The sequence below is a fragment of the Strongylocentrotus purpuratus genome, unplaced genomic scaffold (assembly GCF_000002235.5).
Source record: "Strongylocentrotus purpuratus isolate Spur 01 unplaced genomic scaffold, Spur_5.0 spur5_scaffold_1, whole genome shotgun sequence".
NCBI lineage: Eukaryota > Metazoa > Echinodermata > Echinoidea > Camarodonta > Strongylocentrotidae > Strongylocentrotus > Strongylocentrotus purpuratus.
Window position 1 is genome coordinate 25,236,941 of NW_022145594.1, and position 19,726 is coordinate 25,256,666.

Genomic DNA, 19,726 nt, shown 5'->3' on the forward strand with positions numbered 1-19,726 from the left:
AAGAAGAGAGAGAGAAAGATGAATAGAGAGAGAGGGGGGAGAAAGAAAAAGAATTAATAGAGAGAGAAAAGGAGAGAGAGAGAGAACAAAAATGGGTATAGAAAGAGAGAGGAGGGACGGGAACAGAGAAAGAGACAGGGAGGGAGAGAGAGAAAGATGAATAGAGAGAGAGGGGAGAAAGAAAAAGAATTAATAGAGAGAGAAAGGGAGGGAGAGAGAACAAAAATGGGTAGAAAGAGAAAGGAGGGACGGGGACAGAGAAAGAGACAGGGAGGGAGAGAGAAAGAAAAGATGGCCATAGAGGAATTTTTTTTTAAATTAATATTATATGGAAACAAATCATTTACCAGTAACAATTTTGATGTGAAAAAATAGCCAGTTGGGGAAACAAACGGGGAACTAGTTAAAATAATAATTGATTGACCATTCTAACAAAATAACTATGTAGATCTATAGTAATTAACAATTGCAATCAAATGAATTAATATATTAATCGCAATAAAAACTTAATTCATATTAAATCATTATTATTATTATTATTATTAGGTGATTTCATTGATAAGAATTTGTAACCCCCAAAACAATAAGACTCTTACAGTTAATTTAAAAGAGCCCTTGACAACCTTAGATGTATTTATCTAACGAAGGTTTTCAGGTGCCGATGTCAATTTGTTCTGGGTCAGACTGTGTTTCACCAGCACCACACAAATGTGAGTATGTGGGGCACTTTCTGCATCGGCGCGCCAGTTTGGTTCGATTAATTCATGAAAATGCAATTCAAAAGTTTATTTCAGAGATGTTCTAACCATCATCTTTTCAAGATTGCTCATTAAGATGTCCGGATCGTACTAAGAATGCTTAGTTTAACAGTTTTTTCAATTCTTAACATTTAAACCCTAGCCCATAAAAATTATGTTAGAAACCCTATGGCTGAGACTAGTTTTACAAACCTTGGTCGGAGGTTTGGGAATTACAGACAAAGGTTTATTTATACAAACCTTCCTTTGTGCAAACCTTGGTCTGATCAAACCGGGTTTATCCTCAGACTTCCGTTGTGAATTCGGGCCACTATGTCGCATGCTTAAATAAACAGAATACGTTGAACTTGAATGATATTGAGCGTATAATAAAACGTGTTTGTTCGCGTATTCAGGGCGACATATGTACAAAGATGGCCACTGTCAGCTCTGTGATTAGAAATAGAAATGATGAATTACGGCATGAAATCTTGTCGTACAAACCGGGAAATGCCGTACCCTGTGATGATGAACGAGTGGTGTTTCCTGATAAGCTTGTCATCAGTATGATATGTCCGCATGGGCATGTGCCCGGCATAGTCCCTGCTCTGAGGCGCGCTCTGGAAGGAGACGCAAGGTATAGCAAGCTTGCTGATAAACGTCGTCAAACATCTACTAAGAATGAGGAGGAATATATCACCGATTTCATATCTGTCATCACGAAATATGGTTTGTATATTTGTTTGTTTGTATATTGAAAATCTTATAATTTTGGTGTTGTTTTAATTCAAATGAAGCAACACTTCTACGATGAACATGTAACTATTGGATAGCATTATTCTTTAATAATCAAGTTCGTGGTATGGTTTTGGTAAAATATTGAATTGTGTTGTTAGTATTACTAAACCAACGGAATACTCGTTTTCTCTCAATAAACTGGCGTTGTGAAGAATGTATATAAACTCGTCGGGTAAAACAATTCATTTTCTTTCCTTCCTATTTTGCTCTTCTTTGTCTCTAAACTAAGTACGAAAAAGACCGACGTCACCAGTGACCACCTTGTAGTGAATAATCATGACTGTTTTACTTAACATCGTTATGATCCTAAGTGGGCTTACTTTACCTTTACGTTGATGGGATACTACACTACATAAAAATCAAACGTTATTCAACACTGTCATGGCTTTACTCAGTCGCTTGAATTGTATAATCATATGTGACCCGCTACGGCAAAACCCGACGCTTCTCGGCAAATCCCATTGTGTTGTAGGCCCGTTTGAACATGAAATTTCGAATTTAGGGATCAACTGAGATTTTTGCATGGTCAGAAAGTCTATTTTTTATAAATTGATTTAGAGAAAAAATGAACTCAAAAGACGATCTAGAAGTATTTTTAATTATATTTTGTATCTAATCATGTGCTCCATTGTCCAGTGAAATTAGTTGAAACAATGCGGTCAAAAGAGGGGAAAGTTCGTGATTCATCGCTTGTTGTTTTCCCTCTCAGTTTATCACGTTTGAGTCGATCCCTGACGTACTTGGTACGAAAATAACGAGAAAGGATCGGTTATTCCAAATATGGTTATATTGGGCGGTCCTAAATAAAATTGCCCAATGAAAAATGCCATAAAAGATGACATCATTTCGATAAGCTGTCAAGCAGGCCGTAAACAAAAGCCCGTTGCCAGCCACGTGATCCAAATCCAGACACTTGATTCGCCAATATTCGCACATGACGTCATTGCCTTGTTGTTGTGATTGTTCAGCGGTCAAATTCTCGCATCGAAACACCAGCTTTTTCTTCGAAAACTTGTTCAGAAGTTTGTTTTTAATGAGCTAGAGTTTCATATATCAAGTGAAATACGTGTATTCGTCGAGTGGCTAGTACAATGTCGAGGAAAAAGAGGAATTTAACGGATAAAACCGTCGCTTCTTTGTTGAATGATGCATCGGCGTGCGGTATGGACGTGCATGGCTTGACCGAACACTTGGCTGACTACTTCGCGAACCCGACCGAGCCCCTGGCCGCGGGCGAGAGAGGAACTCCTTCTTCTCCTAGGCCTAGCTCCGACTCTGAATCTGGTAGGTTTATTAATATTATCATTATTAAAAAGGTAATCAAGTTACTTAATTAGGTCTACGCCCATATTATTTATTAAAGACTTGTTTCGAGAAAAAAATGTTCGAGCAACAAAAGCTAGATTACTTTATTTTAAGTGCACTAATTAAAATTTATAATTAAATTAGATTATGATTTATGAAGCTTCTCATACCGATAAAAAAAATCTCTGCGGAGTCTAGACTTCTTGTTGATATTAGTTTTTGAATCTCTATTTTATAATTGTACTTAACAGAGTCTGATGAGTTCGAGGAGGCAGGTCCAGGACCAGCAGAGCCTTGTGAAAGCCGCGATGAAAGCGGCGATGAAAGCGATTGGGTCGATGAGGCAGAGGAGCCTATGGATTTGTCAAGTGACAATGAAAGCGTCATACGGAGACCGGGTCCTGTCATTGATGACGTGGAGGAGGAGGCGGCAGCGGCTACAAATCTGGCCCAACAAATAGATCTTGATCTGGAACCGCTGAAGGATCGCGTGAATAAATGCAACTGCCGTATCTTCAATGGAAGACGCTGTATAGAACAATTCTCTGTAGCCGAACAAGAGTCCATAAGGTATGATTGGATCTGTCACTATTTACTCCTATTTCTTTAAAATAATGTCTAAGGACTGGATGTTTATGTACAAGCTGCAGTTTAATGCAAAATATAGTTACATTTATTCTAAGCTAATTAGATTTTCTCCTTTTTTGCAGCATTAATCAGTAGACCCTGAATATGTATGCTTTTATAAAATACTTCACCACTAAACTGCAGTCTACTGGTATCTTATGAAGAAAAAAATACAACAAGTTGGACATTTGGTTTTCTTAATTATCATTGGAAGTAGATACTAGTAGCATTATTATTTTTCATTTCTATTTTGCCATTTCAGATATTCAACCAAAGAGCTCACGGAGTTCGAAAAGGATTTACTTCTCCTGGGTATCATTTCGTCTTCCATCAATGATGGAAATATGACCCAGGGGAAGAAATCTAAGCCAACGGAGAGGAAAAACACAAGGATGCGGAATTTTTGCTATGGGCAGAAACGGATCTGTAGATATACGTTTTTCTACTTGATGGAGATTGGGCCACAGAAGTTTACGAATCTCAAGAAGTGGTATGCCAGCAATGGACTCATCCCAAGGAGAAAGAAGTCAGGTGAGGTGGTTTTCTTATCCTTTCACAGATGATGAAATTTATAATGAAGTTAACATTATTTTAATTACATTTATATTGAATTATTATTATCTTCAGGTGTGACTTCATAATAATTTGTATTATCATTTTGTGATGCATTTAGTCATAGTAAATCTACCAAAGGTTAATTGCGATGGTTTTTTTGACAGTTATTTTCACTACAACTTGACTCAAAACTTGACATCTAATCCCTCTACTTACTGTTTCAATCTATTCCGACACAATACTGATCATAATAAATCTTACTTTTGTTCAATACTTGTTCATTGTTTTCCAGGAGGACGGAGAGGCAAGAAACTTCTCAAGCTAGAGCAGGTAGAGGCGGTCGTCAAATTTATTTTGAATTTCACCGCAGAACACTGCATTAAAATACTCAATCATCTGGCACCTGAATATCTTAATGACACCCTCCAAATATATACACCAACTCGTAATCTTCGTTCAGCAACCGACACATATAAACTTAACATTCCTAAATCTAGACTCGCAGCAGCTGAAAAACGCTTTGCAGTAGCTGCATCAAAAACATGGAACAGCATCCCTCTTTCCATAAGGGAAATTACCTGTCTTGCCACCTTCAAAAGATCCCTCAAAACTCACCTTTTTCCCCAATGATCTATGTGATATACTTCCTGTACTGTACTTTCTTGTCCTCTTTACATATATTTGTATTTGTAAGCGCTATGGTACTTATTGTTTTTAGCGCTCCTAAATATTCGATATTATTATTATTATTATTATTATTCACCTACCAGGCAGGATACCAGGGTTCAAATCGGCTGATGTGAAACTGCTGCCGTCCTACGTCACCAAGGCGCATCTGTGGAGGCTCTACAGAGATGCTGCTCCAGAGCATGGACCCGTAGCTGAGTCTACCTTCCGTAAGCTGTGGAGCGACCTCCTCTCCTATGTGGTTGTTGCCAAGCCGGCCACGGATCTCTGCTGGACATGTCAGCAGAACAACAACCTTATCACCAGACAGGTGTGTGTTGGCTAAATACCGATTGTTTTAAATTTCATTTTGTTTTACGCTGCTGCCCCCAATGGTGCTAAAGTATTTTCACGTAGAGTTATAATATACATGTATATAGCTATTAATGTACCAAGCATAATCAATATTATAATTTGGATCCTTAGGAAAACGTTACAAAGCTCTGTCCAAATTTCAGGTGTTTTAATGAAATGAAATTTGCTACAATACATTTACTCTTTTCTTCTTCCAAGTCAACCAACTTTTACTTTATTGTGAGCTGGTGTTTTCCATTTGAGAATGATCTACTTTGTAGTGTAACAAAAAATATTTAATTTGTAAAGAAAAATAGTAGATGAGAAAATTCGACTAATCAGGAGATTTTTGTTTTGTTTTGCTTTTTCCCTCATGTCTGCAGGTCAATGTTCCTGATGAAGAGAAGACAGAGGCACTCAGGAGGCAGGAGGAGCATCTTCTGGAGGCCCAGAGAGAGCGGGATGCCTACAGGACAGCCTGTCAAGCCTCAAAGGCAGTCGCGAGAGAGCATTCTATCAAGAAGCTAGGGAAAAATGCTGCGAACTCCAAGCCTGTAGTTTTTCATTACAGCTTCGACTTTGCACAGCAAGTGCATTATCCGGCTGACCCCCAACAACCTGGCCCTTCGTATTTCCGTACACAAAGAAAGTGCCACATCTTTGGCATGGCTGCAGAGGGTCTGCCTGCTCAAGTTAATTACCTTGCAGATGAGGGCGTCAGCTGTGGTAAAGGAGCCAATGTTGTTGTAAGCTACATCCACCATTTTCTGGAAAACTACGGGATTGGAGAACAACATGTGCACTTCAATGCTGATAACTGTGCTGGACAGAATAAGAATAACACCATGCTCCAATATCTCTGTTGGCGTGTGGAGAGTAATCTCCACAAATCTGTCTCAATTTCATTTTTGCCAGTGGGACATACTAAATTCGCCCCTGACTGGTGCTTTGGCCTCCTCAAACAAAGGTACCGCAAGACCAAAGTCTCCTGCCTCCAGGACATAGTTAATGTTGTAGATTCTTCTACTGTGTCAGGGGTCAATATTCCACAGCTCGTTGGAAATGAGAAGGGGGATGTGTTTGTGAAGGTGTACGACTGGTCCAACCATCTTGGCAAACACTTCAAACGATTTCCTCGTATAACATTCGCCAGACACTTCAGAGTTACTGAAGATCATCCTGGTAGAGTGTTTTACAAGGAAAAGTCTGACAGTGCTGAAGAGATGTTTGACCTTGCTCGCTCGTCACCTCCACCAACACTTCCTCCACTCATCCAACCTGCAGGACTTGATGCCAGTCGCAGGAAATATTTGTATGAGCAGATCAGAGAGTTCTGTACGCCAGAGACTAGGGACTTGGTATGTCCAGCACCAGAGTAGCTTGGGTCAAACCATAAACTTTAGGTACTTAAATTCCTCTAGGACGTATTCAGCATTGAAGTGTACAAAGTATTTTTTCTGTCTACATGTAATAAGTAGCAGTCACTTTGTCCACTATAGTTTCTGCCATTTCAGTTCAGCAATATAATAGCTTGGATCAAACCATAAACTTTAGGTACTTAAATTCCTCCAGGACGTATTCAGCATTGAAGTGTACAAAGTATTTTTTCTGTCTACATGTAATAAGTAGCAGTCACTTTGTCCACTATAGTTTCTGCCATTTCAGTTCAGCAATATAATAGTTCCATGTGTTCATTTATTCTAAGCTTGATGCATATCAGCACTTAACATCAGCACTAAATTATCGGTGTTTGGCCACTGCCATATGTTTCTATTTGTAAAGGTTTTTGTTAGATTGACATTAACAATGTCTATCCTATGTACATACTATTGATCTCTTCGGCTGTGAATTTTGTATGAAACGAGATAACTCAAAAGATTCAAAACTGTACATCATTAATTCTTGGGCACTAATGCATAATAGTTCATGATTAGTGTAGTCACTAGTCAGATTGCATTTTTTATGGGATTCGTTATTGTTTTTTTTTTACGTTGATAATGAAAGAATATAATTATTTTATATCTGATACTGATTGACTGAAATTGATATTTTTGCATTATTAATCTCTATCTCAAGAAGACAATAGTTCTGTCAAATTGTCTCAACTGTTACTTTATTGTACATTCCTTAATGTACCAGGATATTTTTTACAATACATGTATTATAGGTTATCTGTTGTCGAGTGACTTATAAGTTTTTTTTTTTTTTTTTTAATCTCAAATAGCCTTGATTAAGACTAATGCTTTTTATCATAGCTTTTATTAAATATGACAAAATATAAATCATTTTGAACTCGCTTCTTGTGTTCCAGTAATTATCATTTAAAAAACAGATTCTGTCGGGTTTCAAGTTCAACGCAATTTGTTATTTCACTTTATTGCAATCTTTTTTTTAATATATTTAAAAAAAAAAATCATTTTTATTACATCTGGTTTTGTAATAGGCCTATTATTAAGCATAAATTTTAAGAAAATGCATTATTACATTTTATTATTGCAACATTGATGTAACCTGCTATTATTTTGTGTACGAGAACAATTTTGTACTGATGAAACATAATAAACCGTGGAATCGTTTTCCCAGCAACTTTGCCTAGTGTAACAAAAACTTTGAAATTCTTTTGTTTTCTATTGTTTTTAAAAATTATCATAACTTTATTAATATTTATTCAAATCTAATGGTTTTAACAGAAATGTAAGTTGGGTATGTGTCAAGTATGCCTGAAAAATTACAAGACTTTAGCTTGTTTGGTTGATGCCGTTGCTATGGAGTGAATGTGTGCATGTTTTTTGTGTGAAAATTGAACCAAATTCTTAACTTTAAACCTCAATATCTCATAATTAACTTCCGGTGATTGAAATCACAAAAATGACAATAACTTTGTCAAATTTGAATCAATTTCTTTAAATGAGGTATCATATTAAAGGTCATACCTTACTCTTTCCAATGACACCAAGAACTCAATTTTCATTTTTACCATGAAGTGTTGGGTTTTGCCATAGCAGGTCACATATATCCTAAATATCAGTTGTCTTTAACCTGTAATTGTTTTTTTGTTGCGGGTATGAATCATGACATAAGTAACATACTGACTATTGACATCATGTCACCCACTATCGACTCAGAGGGAAATTATGTGAACACTTGCGTTCTCTTATAAAGTCATTGGTTTAACAGTAATACATAAAACTCTTATATTTCGCATAACATAGCACACATCAAACTTATGGAGCGCAATATATGTATATATAGTTATAATGGATAAGAAAAAAACTAATGTTTGTGGGACATTGATTCATTTTTACATTTTACCTGTACTAAAAAAAATATTGTTCAGATGATGCGAATGTTTCGTTGTGACCATGTACCTGCCCTGCCTGATGCTATTAGTTTAAAGTCTACCAGCAGGGTATTATGCATAAGCATACAAGTATTTTTGGACGTTGCAAAAACAGGTTTTCGGACATAGTCAATCGTCAGGTCACCACATTGGGATTAATTAAAAGGGAGCTGGGAACAATTGTAGAATTAATTTTGGTTTTCTCTCTCAAAATCATATGGGAATAAACATAAGGGCCCTAACATGCATTTCCCAAAGACATTTTCAGTAAAATGAAGCTCAAATAGTGTTCATATATAGATGCACCCTTTCATTGAAGGGAGGGGTTTATTCGGATTTTCAAACATCCTTATTTTTGTACATTACTAGGTTCGGTGTTTCTTTATTCTTGTTTTTGTTCTTGCTGTTTCTTGTTTCTAATTTTGGTATTGTCCCATGACAACCCACTCCAATTCTTAATATATTTTCAAACGACATTGTACTTATATTGCTTTGCTACTTACAATCATTCATAATTCATTTTGTGCCGGGTATAATTGTAGAACTGCAAATAATTATCATATTTTGGCTATTTATCTCTTAATAATTTATGATATGTTCACTGTTTTGGTTATCACAAAATATTTTGTGATATTTCTGTTATTTTGGAATATTGAATGCAATTTAAAGAATTGCATAAACTTGTTTATTTCGTTGTTTATGAATCCTGAATTTCATGTTCTTAATAATCCATCGCATCATGAACAATGTATAACATATGTTCTCTGTTACAGTCACATTTTCTGAATTGAGAGATTATATACAATACCTTACTGGGAGGGTCGGATGTGTGGTGATGTTAGTTGAGTGAGTATAATCTTTGTCGTTGTCATATTCACATAGGCCATACATATATTGACTAAAATCAAATACTATATATATCTTTTAATATCAAATGTAAAAAAAGGTAACTCACGCAAAAAGTGAAAAATAGGTCTGTACTTAGCCAGAATTCAGTAAACGCTCTCAATAAAAGAATATTATTATTTGTTAATCAATTATTTACGACTGAAAAGCGGAATGTGTTATAATATATAATAGAAGAGTTACCTTTCCTTTACAATCATTACGCTCAACCAATAACTGCTAGTTACGGTGTATTGGTAGTTATCTCTACCAGTTAGGTACATCGGGCCTTGCACGTGAAGGAAATAGAGTAAGAGAGAGGAAGAGAGAGAGAGAGAGATGAGAGAGAGATAAATTCGAAACAAATACGCAATGGTGTGACTGAGGCATAAAGCACAAAGAATACTTCGTTCTATTGCATAATAACTACATACAATTTCTTTTATTGTAAGGGTGGCCTTCAGTTGTGATGGGTGGGTTGCAGAATCAAATTTTTATTATCATGAATCCTTTAATCATCACCACGTGAATAATAATGATTCTGAATCGGTGCATTTTCAATTTTCATATAGCTTCAGCCGGACTCATAGTTTATTTTACCAACAATGGATCAGTTTGGTGAAGACGATTACAGGTAAGTTTGCTCCTAATCATATTCCTTAAAGGTAGGTAGGAAAATAAACTAAGGGCATATGGAGCGATTATTTAATTTATACACACCATAAACACCACAATGGAGTGATATACACCACCGCATTGATTAAAAGAATGAATATAATTAAAGAGATGAATGAATCAATAAAGTTCTGAGCTAGGTTACTTCCACGCATGAAAGTTTGTTTTATACAGGTTGGTAAATTGTGTTTACATAGGTGACGATTTGTGTTATTTGAACTGCTATCAAATGAATAAACATCAAACAACAATGACACCTGATACAGAAACAATTTTGGCTAGGACATGAGACATACGAGGAACAACCATTATTAATTGCATATTACATGCTTATTTCTACAAGAAAATTTACATTGAATTCAAGTAGATATCTATATTATCCATTATGTCATATTATCAAGTACTATATTACACATCTGTAATCCTGTTCGTCGAATCTAACATGCCCTTTGTCCGTTCATTTTGTATATCGAATTCCCTTTTTTTCCTTCGTGAAACACACGCTAATACTTAGGCATGTTTAATGCAATATGCCTATGGGATTCTCTTTATTTCATTCTTTTCTTTAAAAAATAATGTTGTATACATCATTTCACTAGTCTTTACATTGACGATAGTTCGTCAGAACCATGTTCATGGATTGCAATTGTTGTAGCTAAATTTTATAAACAATGTCATCCTGCTATTTCATCTTCTCATAATCCATGTGTATTGTCATAGTTGTAAATGTATGAGTATCTCCTGACTCTCCATGTTAACTCCCTATTCCACCTCTTCTGCAGTCTCCTTCCTTTATCACCCCTCCCCCTCTCTCTCTCTCTCTCTATCTCTCGCTTCCTCAATCCTTCTCTCATTTACCAGTTCTACTTGTTACAACCCTTAACAAATGGTGGTATATTATGCGCGCATACAACATGTTTAGTGACAATACAAGAAGGCACAGAGATGAATGAAATATTACGAATCGATCCATACTCTGGTGTCAAAATACACCCCCAGAAAAAAGGGATTAGGTGACAAATGTGTAGCATATAGAGGTCATAAAACGATTAAACGACTTGTTTTAATCAAACTAAATATGTTTGGATTGGATAGATCGCATCCCTTCATGTGCCATGCTTACTTTCGGCGGAAGTGAAGACACCAATGAGGCAATAAATAAACTAAAGGAGCTCGGGGTCATTCACATCTATGAAGTTCCATGTTCTGATCACGTTTCTTCAGATGAGGAACAGTTGAAATTGCTAATACTTCTACATGGATGCCTCCAAGAAGGTGACAGAGTGTTAGCAATTAATGAACTGACAAAAATATGCACGAATCCAAGATGTAGGTTGCTCTATGAGAAAACCAAGAAAGAGATGAAAGAAGCAAATCAGAAGATGGTCAAAGAGGTCGAAGAACGCAGACACGAAATTCAGGAGCTGAAATGGAAACTCGAGTCTACTTCTAATGAGCATCGTATGGAGCAACTTGAGCGTGAGAACGGGAAACTGAGAACCACAATTCAACTAGAAAGTGAGATACGATCAGCAGAGCAGAAGAGGAAAGCAGAAACACCTCGATGGATGCAAAGTTTGATTACCTGGACGAATTCTGGAAAGCTTGAACAGAGTGGTAAGACTATTTTCCGATATTATTATGCACGTCTGTATATACTACCATCTTAATATGTTTATAGTATTACTGTTTCATCTTCAGCCTTTGGTTACGTTACAAAGTGAATTTAATTTTCAATTGTCGACATTGTATACCAATTAATCTGGAATTAGTCTGCAGACCTAACTAGGGTAATACAATAATTATGGGTAGTACCAGGCGCATTCGCAATGGGGGGGGGGGGGTTAATTTTAAAAAAATATTTATAAAAATCCTAATGGATGACATAAAAAAAAATGATCTTACCCCCCCCCCCCCCCCCCCCAACGAAACGGAATGTCGATCGGTCAAATGTTGAAATTTCGGGACCCCCCCAAAAAAAAAATTAAAAAAATTAAAATTAAAAAATAAAACAAAATAAATAAATAAATAAATAAATAAATAAATAAAATAATAATAATAATAATAATTATTATAATAATAATAATAATAATAATAATAATAATAATAATAATAATAATACAAAATGACCTCTTACCCCCCCCCCCCCCCGCCCGCTTATTCAGCGGCTGGCTGAGTCGTTGCGAAATGTTTGGCCCAATTTCAAAATGTTAACCCCCCCCCCCCCTTGAAAAAAACCTATGTACGCCACTGGGTAGTACATTATTTTGTGATGATACGATTTTATTAATTTCGTTAGTTTATGTTGTGCAAATAAATAGATACTGACATTAACGATCTGATCATATCAAACTGTCCTTAATTATTAACCGTTTTATTTCAATTACATCCAAATATTCTACGTTCATGGCAGAGTTAAGTTCTTCTGAAGATAATTCAATTGGACAATGCTATCCATCGAAAAGGAGTACTACATCAGAAGCAGAGTAGATTGAAACAGATTTTGCATGTCGGTTTACTACACCTGATGTTCCAGGTATTAGGTATTCTAGCTTGAGGGCCCATTTCCATTACAAAATGTAAATCATATTGAACATCTTCTTTTTCCCTTTATTCTTCTTCTTTCTCATTCTCCTCATCTTCCATCTAATTTTTCTTTTTCTTCTTTCTTCCTGCCCTTGTTTCTGTTCGTCGTGTTCTTTTTCTTGTTATCATTATTTCCGTGTGGGAATAATAGTATTATTTCCTTAAAAGGCAAACGCTTATAACCTTTAAATTCCTTATTATGTATCAATTTGTGGTACATAATTCTGCTAAACGAAACCCGATAGAGAACTTCGTTTAATTGTAATGATTATTTCCATCATGGCAGATTTTAACTTGTATCCGCTTACCTTTTTTGTTAAAGCGACAACAAAATGCATGTCTTCTATTTTCTCTAACTATGCTGATTTCTAAAGTATATTCCAACGTGAAACTACCCAATGATGAGTTTGCAGAAATCTTGAAGCAGATAGCTGACGATCTTTCCGATGAGGCCAAAATCGATAGCTTGGGTAGTCAGCTTGGAATCCTACAGGGTGATATAGCAAGAGCTCTCAAAACCAACATGAGATACGAACAGGTCACTAGTAGAGGAACCCATCTCATGCTGAAACAATGGAGAAGAGGTGTGTCCAGGGAAGATGAACGGATGGAACTGAGGAGGGCGCTTGTGGCTGCCAAATTGCTAGACCTTGCTGACCGTTATATTCCACAAGGTAAGGTTATCATAAAATTGGTTTAATAATTTGATTTGGTTCGTGATATAATCAATATAAAGAGAAAATTAATGTCTACTGTCTGCCTGCTTTTCCACGTAACCAGAACTAAGGAGAACATATCGTTAAGCCGCCTTAATCATGAATACTCTCTGTTTTCATCCGCCTGATAATGTCACTTTACAAATAAATATGTAACATGAATAAGGGTATGCCGGTTTCGTGGTTGTTATTTGTCTATATGTCGTTTGTCAGATTTTGTCTATTTTTAAAAAATAATTAATTAATTAATTTATTTATTTATTTATTTATTTATTTATTTATTTTAATTTTTTATTTATTTATTTATTTATTTTAATTTTTTATTCATTTATTTATTTTTTTTATTTTTTTATTTTTTTTTAATTTTTTTTTTTTGGGGGGGTTGGGGTGTTGCTGAGAGTACACTATTCATTATTTATTCTGGACCAGCTCATGTTGAAGAGCATTGATGCTAGTCTTGATAAATACCATCTCCCGAAACAGGAACAGGAACAGGAACAGGAACAGGACCAGGACCAGGACCAGGACCAGGACACTCTCAGAAAATGGAAGATTCTCACCAGCTATCCAGGATAGATAGCACATCTGCAGCGCAATGTTCCTCAGGAGGACAAACCAGCGTGTCTTCTAACGAGCCGTTTGGAGAGGGAACTAACACATCTGATGAAGAGGGTGTAGAAGATAACGGCATCAACTATAGCGACTTGCTCTCTAACATCGCCTTGACCGAGACATCTTCGGAGAATCTAGTGATGCTTTTATTCATAAAAGTAATCATTGATGTTCGTCAAAAAGCCTTTAAAGAATAAACCCTTTCGGACAACCTTTATTGTGACTGTATATATATTTTCTACACATTTATATGTGAATTTAACTTGCTTAAAGATTAACCATAGTGACAATTACAAAACTTTACATTGGCAGGTGAACAACTATGACTATACCGAGATATGATTCTCCTGGATCTTGTATACTCATGTTTATGTTACCATTATGCTTCCTAAATACAAATGTTGGATAGTCTAACAGATTAATACGATTCTTTTAAAGTATTAATACTGAGGTGCCCTTAAAAACAAATTCTATTCCTATGCAATAGTAAGGTATAACATAACAATATTTTGACATACGGATAGTCAAATACATAAAGTCTATGTGATGTTCACGCTCGTACGCCTGCGTCCTCACAGTAATGAGGGCTTAAAAATATAATGTAAAAAACTGTAAGTGACTTAATCAAAGTAACAAAAACATAATTCTCTTATTAAGACTTTACTTTAAATTACAAACAAATAAGATATCATTTTGTTCTCCCCAATAGTATTTGGAGTGATTATTATACCTTTAAATGTGAATGCCTATATTTCATGTGCAAATGCAAAGGTTGCCTTATATTATGTGTACGTTATCAGTACACATGACATAAGAATAATAAAGGTTTCGGAAACGTAAGGAAAACATAGATATTAATTTTACTATATACTATCAACTATGAAATTGTAATTATCTCATGCATAGCAGATTATTGAAGTATGTGTAGTATAGGTAGAAAATGCACGATTTATATTTAAATGTTACACTCTGCTTTTTTAGAAGACTCACTGTCCGTGGCCATTATGATAAACTGTGATATATCTCTGTATAAGTATGATCTATCTTGTACCACTTTATAATAATAGTACATTTATAAAGCGCAGAAACTATCCAACATTAGGTATATATTCTACTGCGCTACAAGAGCTCCTGATATGCTTAGATTTACGGTACAGTTAATTAAAAAGAAGTGTTTTCAGTTTTGACTTAAAGACGTTTACAGATGGTGATTTCCTGACTTCAAATGGCAAGTTATTCCAGAGTTTTGGGGCTGCACAAGCAAATGCTCGATCACCTAGCGTTATTTTTGTTTTGATAGATGGGATCTGTAGCAACAAAGTATCTCGGGAACTGCGCAAGTTGCGATTGTGTTGATTAGGTTTGAAATTCAACAGTTCTTTGATATAAGTGGGAGCTTGACCAAGAAGTGCTTTATATACAATCAGCAAGATTTTGAATGTTATTCTCTGGCGTACTGGTAACCAATGTAGATTTCTCAAAATTGGGGTGATCCGTGTGAATTTAGAACAACCACAGATCAGCCTTGCACAGGTGTTTTGAACCCGTTGCAATCTCACTATTTGAGAGTCAGGGATCCCATACAGTAGACCATTACAATAGTCCAGCTTATTGGTAATACATGCATGTACAATGTCTTTCGTAATGTCCTTATCTAAATATTTACGAATACGTCTGAGATTATAGATCATGTAGTATGCTGATTTACAGACATTTGTGATGTGCTCTCTCATATTCAAATTCGAATCGAACTGTACTCCAAGATTTCTTGCACTAACAGATGGTTCTATTACAGAGTCTCCAATTGATACACTGTTCAAGTTGATTTTGGATGTCTGTTTAGGTGTGCCAATGATCATTAATTCAGTTTTACCATCATTAAGCATGAGCCTATTTTGCAACATCCATCCACGTACATAGTCAACACATGTTTCTAGGAGTGAGACACATCGCTCTTTAGCATGTTCATCAGGTCTGAATGATACGTACAGCTGTGTGTCATCTGCATAGCAGTGGCATGATATCTCGGGGAAATTTGTTCGAACATTTGAAATGAGATTAGCAGTGTACAGAGTAAATAACAAAGGACCCAGCCGAGAACCTTGTGGAACTCCGAAAGGCACTGGCAAATCATCAGAGATCACATCGTCTATTTTGACCTTCTGATATCTATTCGCCAAATACGACTCTATCCATTCAAGAACACTACCATCTATACCAAAACAGGTCTTTAAAGTTTCTAATAAGCAAGAATGATCTATGGTGTCGAATGCACTACTTAGATCTAATAACAGTAAAAGAGAGACTTTCTGGGAATCCATAGCCATCAATAAATCACTCTTTATTCTTAGCAGTGCGGTTTCAGTACTATGGAATTGTCTATATGCAGACTGAGTACATGGCAAAAGTGAGTTGTTATTGAGGTGATCCATAATTTGCTGGGTAGCAGCACCCTCAACCAACTTCGATATATATTTCAGATTGCTGATAGGTCTTAAGTTCTTAAAATCTGCGTCAAGACCAGGTTTTTTCAATAAAGGTGTGATGAGGGCATTTTTCCATTGCATGGGAAAATGACCAGTCGAGAGAGAAAGATTAATCAATGATGTGAACACAGGAATTAATATGTCGATACATTGTAGAAGAAGTTTCGTGGGCATAGGATCTAAAGAGCATGACTTCTTACTGAGGTTAAGTATAAGTTTTTCAACTTGGTGCTCAGAAAGAGGTTTGAAATTGCTCAAAACATCGACATCATGGTAAGTTGCTAATGGAGAATAGGTCCTGGGTTCATTCATTGCATCTAATCTAGTTTCAATATTCTTGTGGATTTTAACGACTTTGTCACGAAAATAATCACCTAGGTCATTCACAAACTTATGTTTATCAGTACTACAAGGTATCAGGGGTTGTTTATTAGACATGTTCAATAGAGACTTGACAACATTGAATAACTTGTTTTGATTATCCTTATTTTCCATGATCAGATCTCTGTGATATTTTCCACGAGCTTTGTTCAAAAGTTTCAATGTTGCATTTCGAACAGACTTATAGTTGTCCCAATCACTATCGGCCCTGGTTTTCAACCAGCGCTTTTCAGCCTTTCTCTTTTTCCTTTTTTCTGTCCTGACACAGTCAGTATACCACGGTACTTGGGGACGTAACACTATCTGTTTAGTAACAACAGGGGCATGTTTCTCTAAGATATCACTAAGCGTAGTATCATACAACAAAGCTAGTTCAGTGAGGGTACTAGGTGTGTGCATACAGAGCTCGCTTTCAGCGATGTCTAACTTCAATCTATTCACATCAATAGCAGACAGCTTTCGAAATGATATCAGTTTAGAAGGCAATGGAGGTTTAGAAGAGTTTAGAAAACACATGACTGGAATGTGATCAGATAATATAGAACTATGTGGCCATGGTGACCCAAATACGATATCATCAGACTGACGACATATCATGAGGTCAAGGGTGTGACCGTGTACATGTGTAGAGAAATTAACCAATTGTTTACAACAGAGCGATTCGAGAAGATCTACAAAGAGTCTAGCATCTGCATTGGCAGTATCCACATGAATATTGAAATCTCCTATGATTAATAAAGGAGTGTTTGACAACAAATGACATTGAATGTAGTCATTAAATTCTGATACAAAAGATGTAACCGTCACTGGATGTGATTCAGAATAGGGCGGTCTATAGATATTAATTAGTTGCAAGCGAAATGATTTACATGAGATAGAATATTCTGCAAACTCAAAGGAGTCCTTTTCACCCGCAGCAACTTGATGGACGTTGATTGTCTCTTTATAAGCGAGACCGGTTCCACCACCACGACGGCCCATCCGTGGTTGGTGAACAAAACGATATCCAGTAGGGATGAGTTCATGCAGAACCGTTGCATCATTGTCCGTCAGCCAGGTTTCTGTCATGGCAATCAGGTCCGCGTTGCTATCGCATATGAAATCATGTATCAGAGCAGTCTTGTTACAGACAGACCGTACATTTACAGAGCAAAGTTGAAAGTTCGAAGATGGATTACCATGGCTCTTCCGTCTGATACTGTTCTTTCTTTGGCCACCCCGAGATCCTCTGCGCGTTCTCCTTCGATGAATTCCAAGTGACTGAATGATATCATTGACGTCCTGGGGAAGCTGAAACCTTGGATGTCTCCATTGCAAGAGTTCGGCTGGGGGATACTTAGTCGCATGTTGAAAATGATGATCAGTATGATGTCTCACTGATGACGAGAGTGTATCACCGTCTTCCCTATCCGGCCCTGGATTGGGATGAACATCTCCAGCATGCAGGAGTTCTAGTTGGAAGGAAGCTGTACAGTTTGGATGGTAGGAAATTCTTCTCTTTAGAAAGTGCTTTCTAGTGAGAAAGTGCTTTCTGGTGAGAGGACCATATTGAATGGGCTGTACAAAAGATTCTTCACTACATTGCACAAAGTAAATCACTGAGGCACCTAAACATAGTGCAACAAAGACACTAAGATGAATAGACCTCATTGTGTTTTGATCTGTAATCCCTACATTCAAGTTCAATAAAGCAGGCTATGTACAATAGCTAATGGTACTTACATAGAAATACACAGGAATACATGGCTACCAAACTACTGGAGATACAACCAAATCCAAAAACTGATACATCAGAATATGACATAAAAACAACACTTCATGAACTCCAACTTGTCTAGTAGTTTCCAGGTTACTAATACAAAAAGATGGTAACATAAAATTGTACAAATACATAAGAATAACAAGCAATCAGGAGCTCTTTTTGGAGAGCAAGCAAAGGACATGTGCAAATGCCTATGCCTATATAATACTTACTATATACTTACTATATGCCTATATAATACTATATGCCTATATAATACTTACAAATATATCACGTTGAGCACACAGTAAAATAAAATAAAGTCATTGCCGTAATAATAATAATAATAATAATAATAATAGCCCAATAGTCCACTCCAAATTTTATTAAACCGAAACGGAAATTCTTTTTGCCCAATTGATCGTGAGCCCGGCAGCCACTGAGCAGCGCCAGATCGACTTTGCTCTATCCCTTAATGTTGAACGCCAAACAAGGTAGCAACAACTCCCATCTTTTAACGTCTTTTGGTATGACGCGGCCGTGAAAATACATTACGTAGTAAACTCAACTTTGTATAGAAAAATAAGTTTAAATACATTGAACATGAAATACTCTCTGTATGATAAATTCGTTTGATGCAACAAATACTTACTGTTTCCCACCGTAAATATTATTTTCTAACAAAGAGTGATAATGAGCATTTTATGTTTTATTTTACCGTAAAATTTCCATAGATATCATTTGTACTTCGATTAAAAAAAGGAAGAAGAAGATATCGCTGGATATACTTACTGCGATGTGACTTGTTTCGGAAAAAATCACTATTCCACGTTGCAAACCACTTTTGTAGAAGTAATATTTCGCTATGTATGTTATTTGCATGATTACACATTTTAGTGACTTTGACGTTTAATTTACGTCTGATGTATTTTGTCTATTTTTATGAAAATCTAAGTTCACTAGTATCGTATCTTTAAAGCTAACGTACAACCACAAGCAAACACCTTGTTGGAATAAAGTGACATACAAAATACGCGTATGTAGCTGGACAAGTGAATAGAAGATACTAAAGAAAAAAATAATCAGAAGACAGGTATACACGTTTTGTGCACTGATCCTATTTATTTATAACATTTGAAAAATGCTGAGTCTTACAAGTATCGGGTATAACTTTGTAGTAGTAGCCCAAATGTGTACAAAATTCACACAAAGTTAAAGAGAAGGTTGAGTTCTAGGAAAAGGTGAAAAATAATTTGTGAACT

The 19,726-nt window shown here is 36.1% G+C and overlaps 2 protein-coding genes across 3 annotated transcripts; both read left to right on the top strand.

Annotated features, from left to right (window-relative positions):
• The first annotated feature begins 1,053 nt into the window (after positions 1–1,053).
• Positions 1,054–14,910, top strand: LOC105440307. Of its 2 annotated transcripts, none has more exons than XM_030977881.1 (6): positions 1,054–1,466; positions 9,156–9,228; positions 9,840–9,901; positions 11,038–11,559; positions 12,903–13,202; positions 13,734–14,910. In XM_030977881.1, the coding sequence occupies exons 1-6, from the start codon at positions 1,172–1,174 to the stop codon at positions 14,051–14,053; spliced, it is 1,572 nt and encodes a 523-aa protein (XP_030833741.1). In that variant the 5' UTR covers positions 1,054–1,171; the 3' UTR covers positions 14,054–14,910. The 2 variants fall into 2 exon arrangements, with proteins under 2 accessions (XP_030833741.1, XP_030833742.1); XM_030977882.1 differs by having other exon boundaries at positions 13,740–14,910.
• On the top strand, positions 2,227–4,289 carry LOC105436453. Its single transcript, XM_030977883.1, has 3 exons — positions 2,227–2,819; positions 3,092–3,410; positions 3,730–4,289. The coding sequence occupies exons 1-3, from the start codon at positions 2,627–2,629 to the stop codon at positions 4,028–4,030; spliced, it is 813 nt and encodes a 270-aa protein (XP_030833743.1). The 5' UTR covers positions 2,227–2,626; the 3' UTR covers positions 4,031–4,289.
• Positions 14,911–19,726: the final 4,816 nt, after the last annotated feature.

What these genes read in the sequence shown, in the direction of transcription:
- LOC105440307 (XM_030977881.1), top strand. Translation starts at nt 1,172, where the DNA reads ATGGCCACTGTCAGCTCTGTGATTAGAAATAGAAATGATGAATTACGG. An exon ending in TGTGTGGTGATGTTAGTTGA is followed by an intron (nt 9,229 to 9,839) that starts GTGAGTATAATC and finishes ATTTTCATATAG; the next exon opens with CTTCAGCCGGACTCATAGTT. An exon ending in TGACCGTTATATTCCACAAG is followed by an intron (nt 13,203 to 13,733) that starts GTAAGGTTATCA and finishes AAACAGGAACAG; the next exon opens with GAACAGGAACAGGAACAGGA.
- LOC105436453 (XM_030977883.1), top strand. Translation starts at nt 2,627, where the DNA reads ATGTCGAGGAAAAAGAGGAATTTAACGGATAAAACCGTCGCTTCTTTG. An exon ending in TAGCTCCGACTCTGAATCTG is followed by an intron (nt 2,820 to 3,091) that starts GTAGGTTTATTA and finishes TGTACTTAACAG; the next exon opens with AGTCTGATGAGTTCGAGGAG. An exon ending in GCCGAACAAGAGTCCATAAG is followed by an intron (nt 3,411 to 3,729) that starts GTATGATTGGAT and finishes TTGCCATTTCAG; the next exon opens with ATATTCAACCAAAGAGCTCA.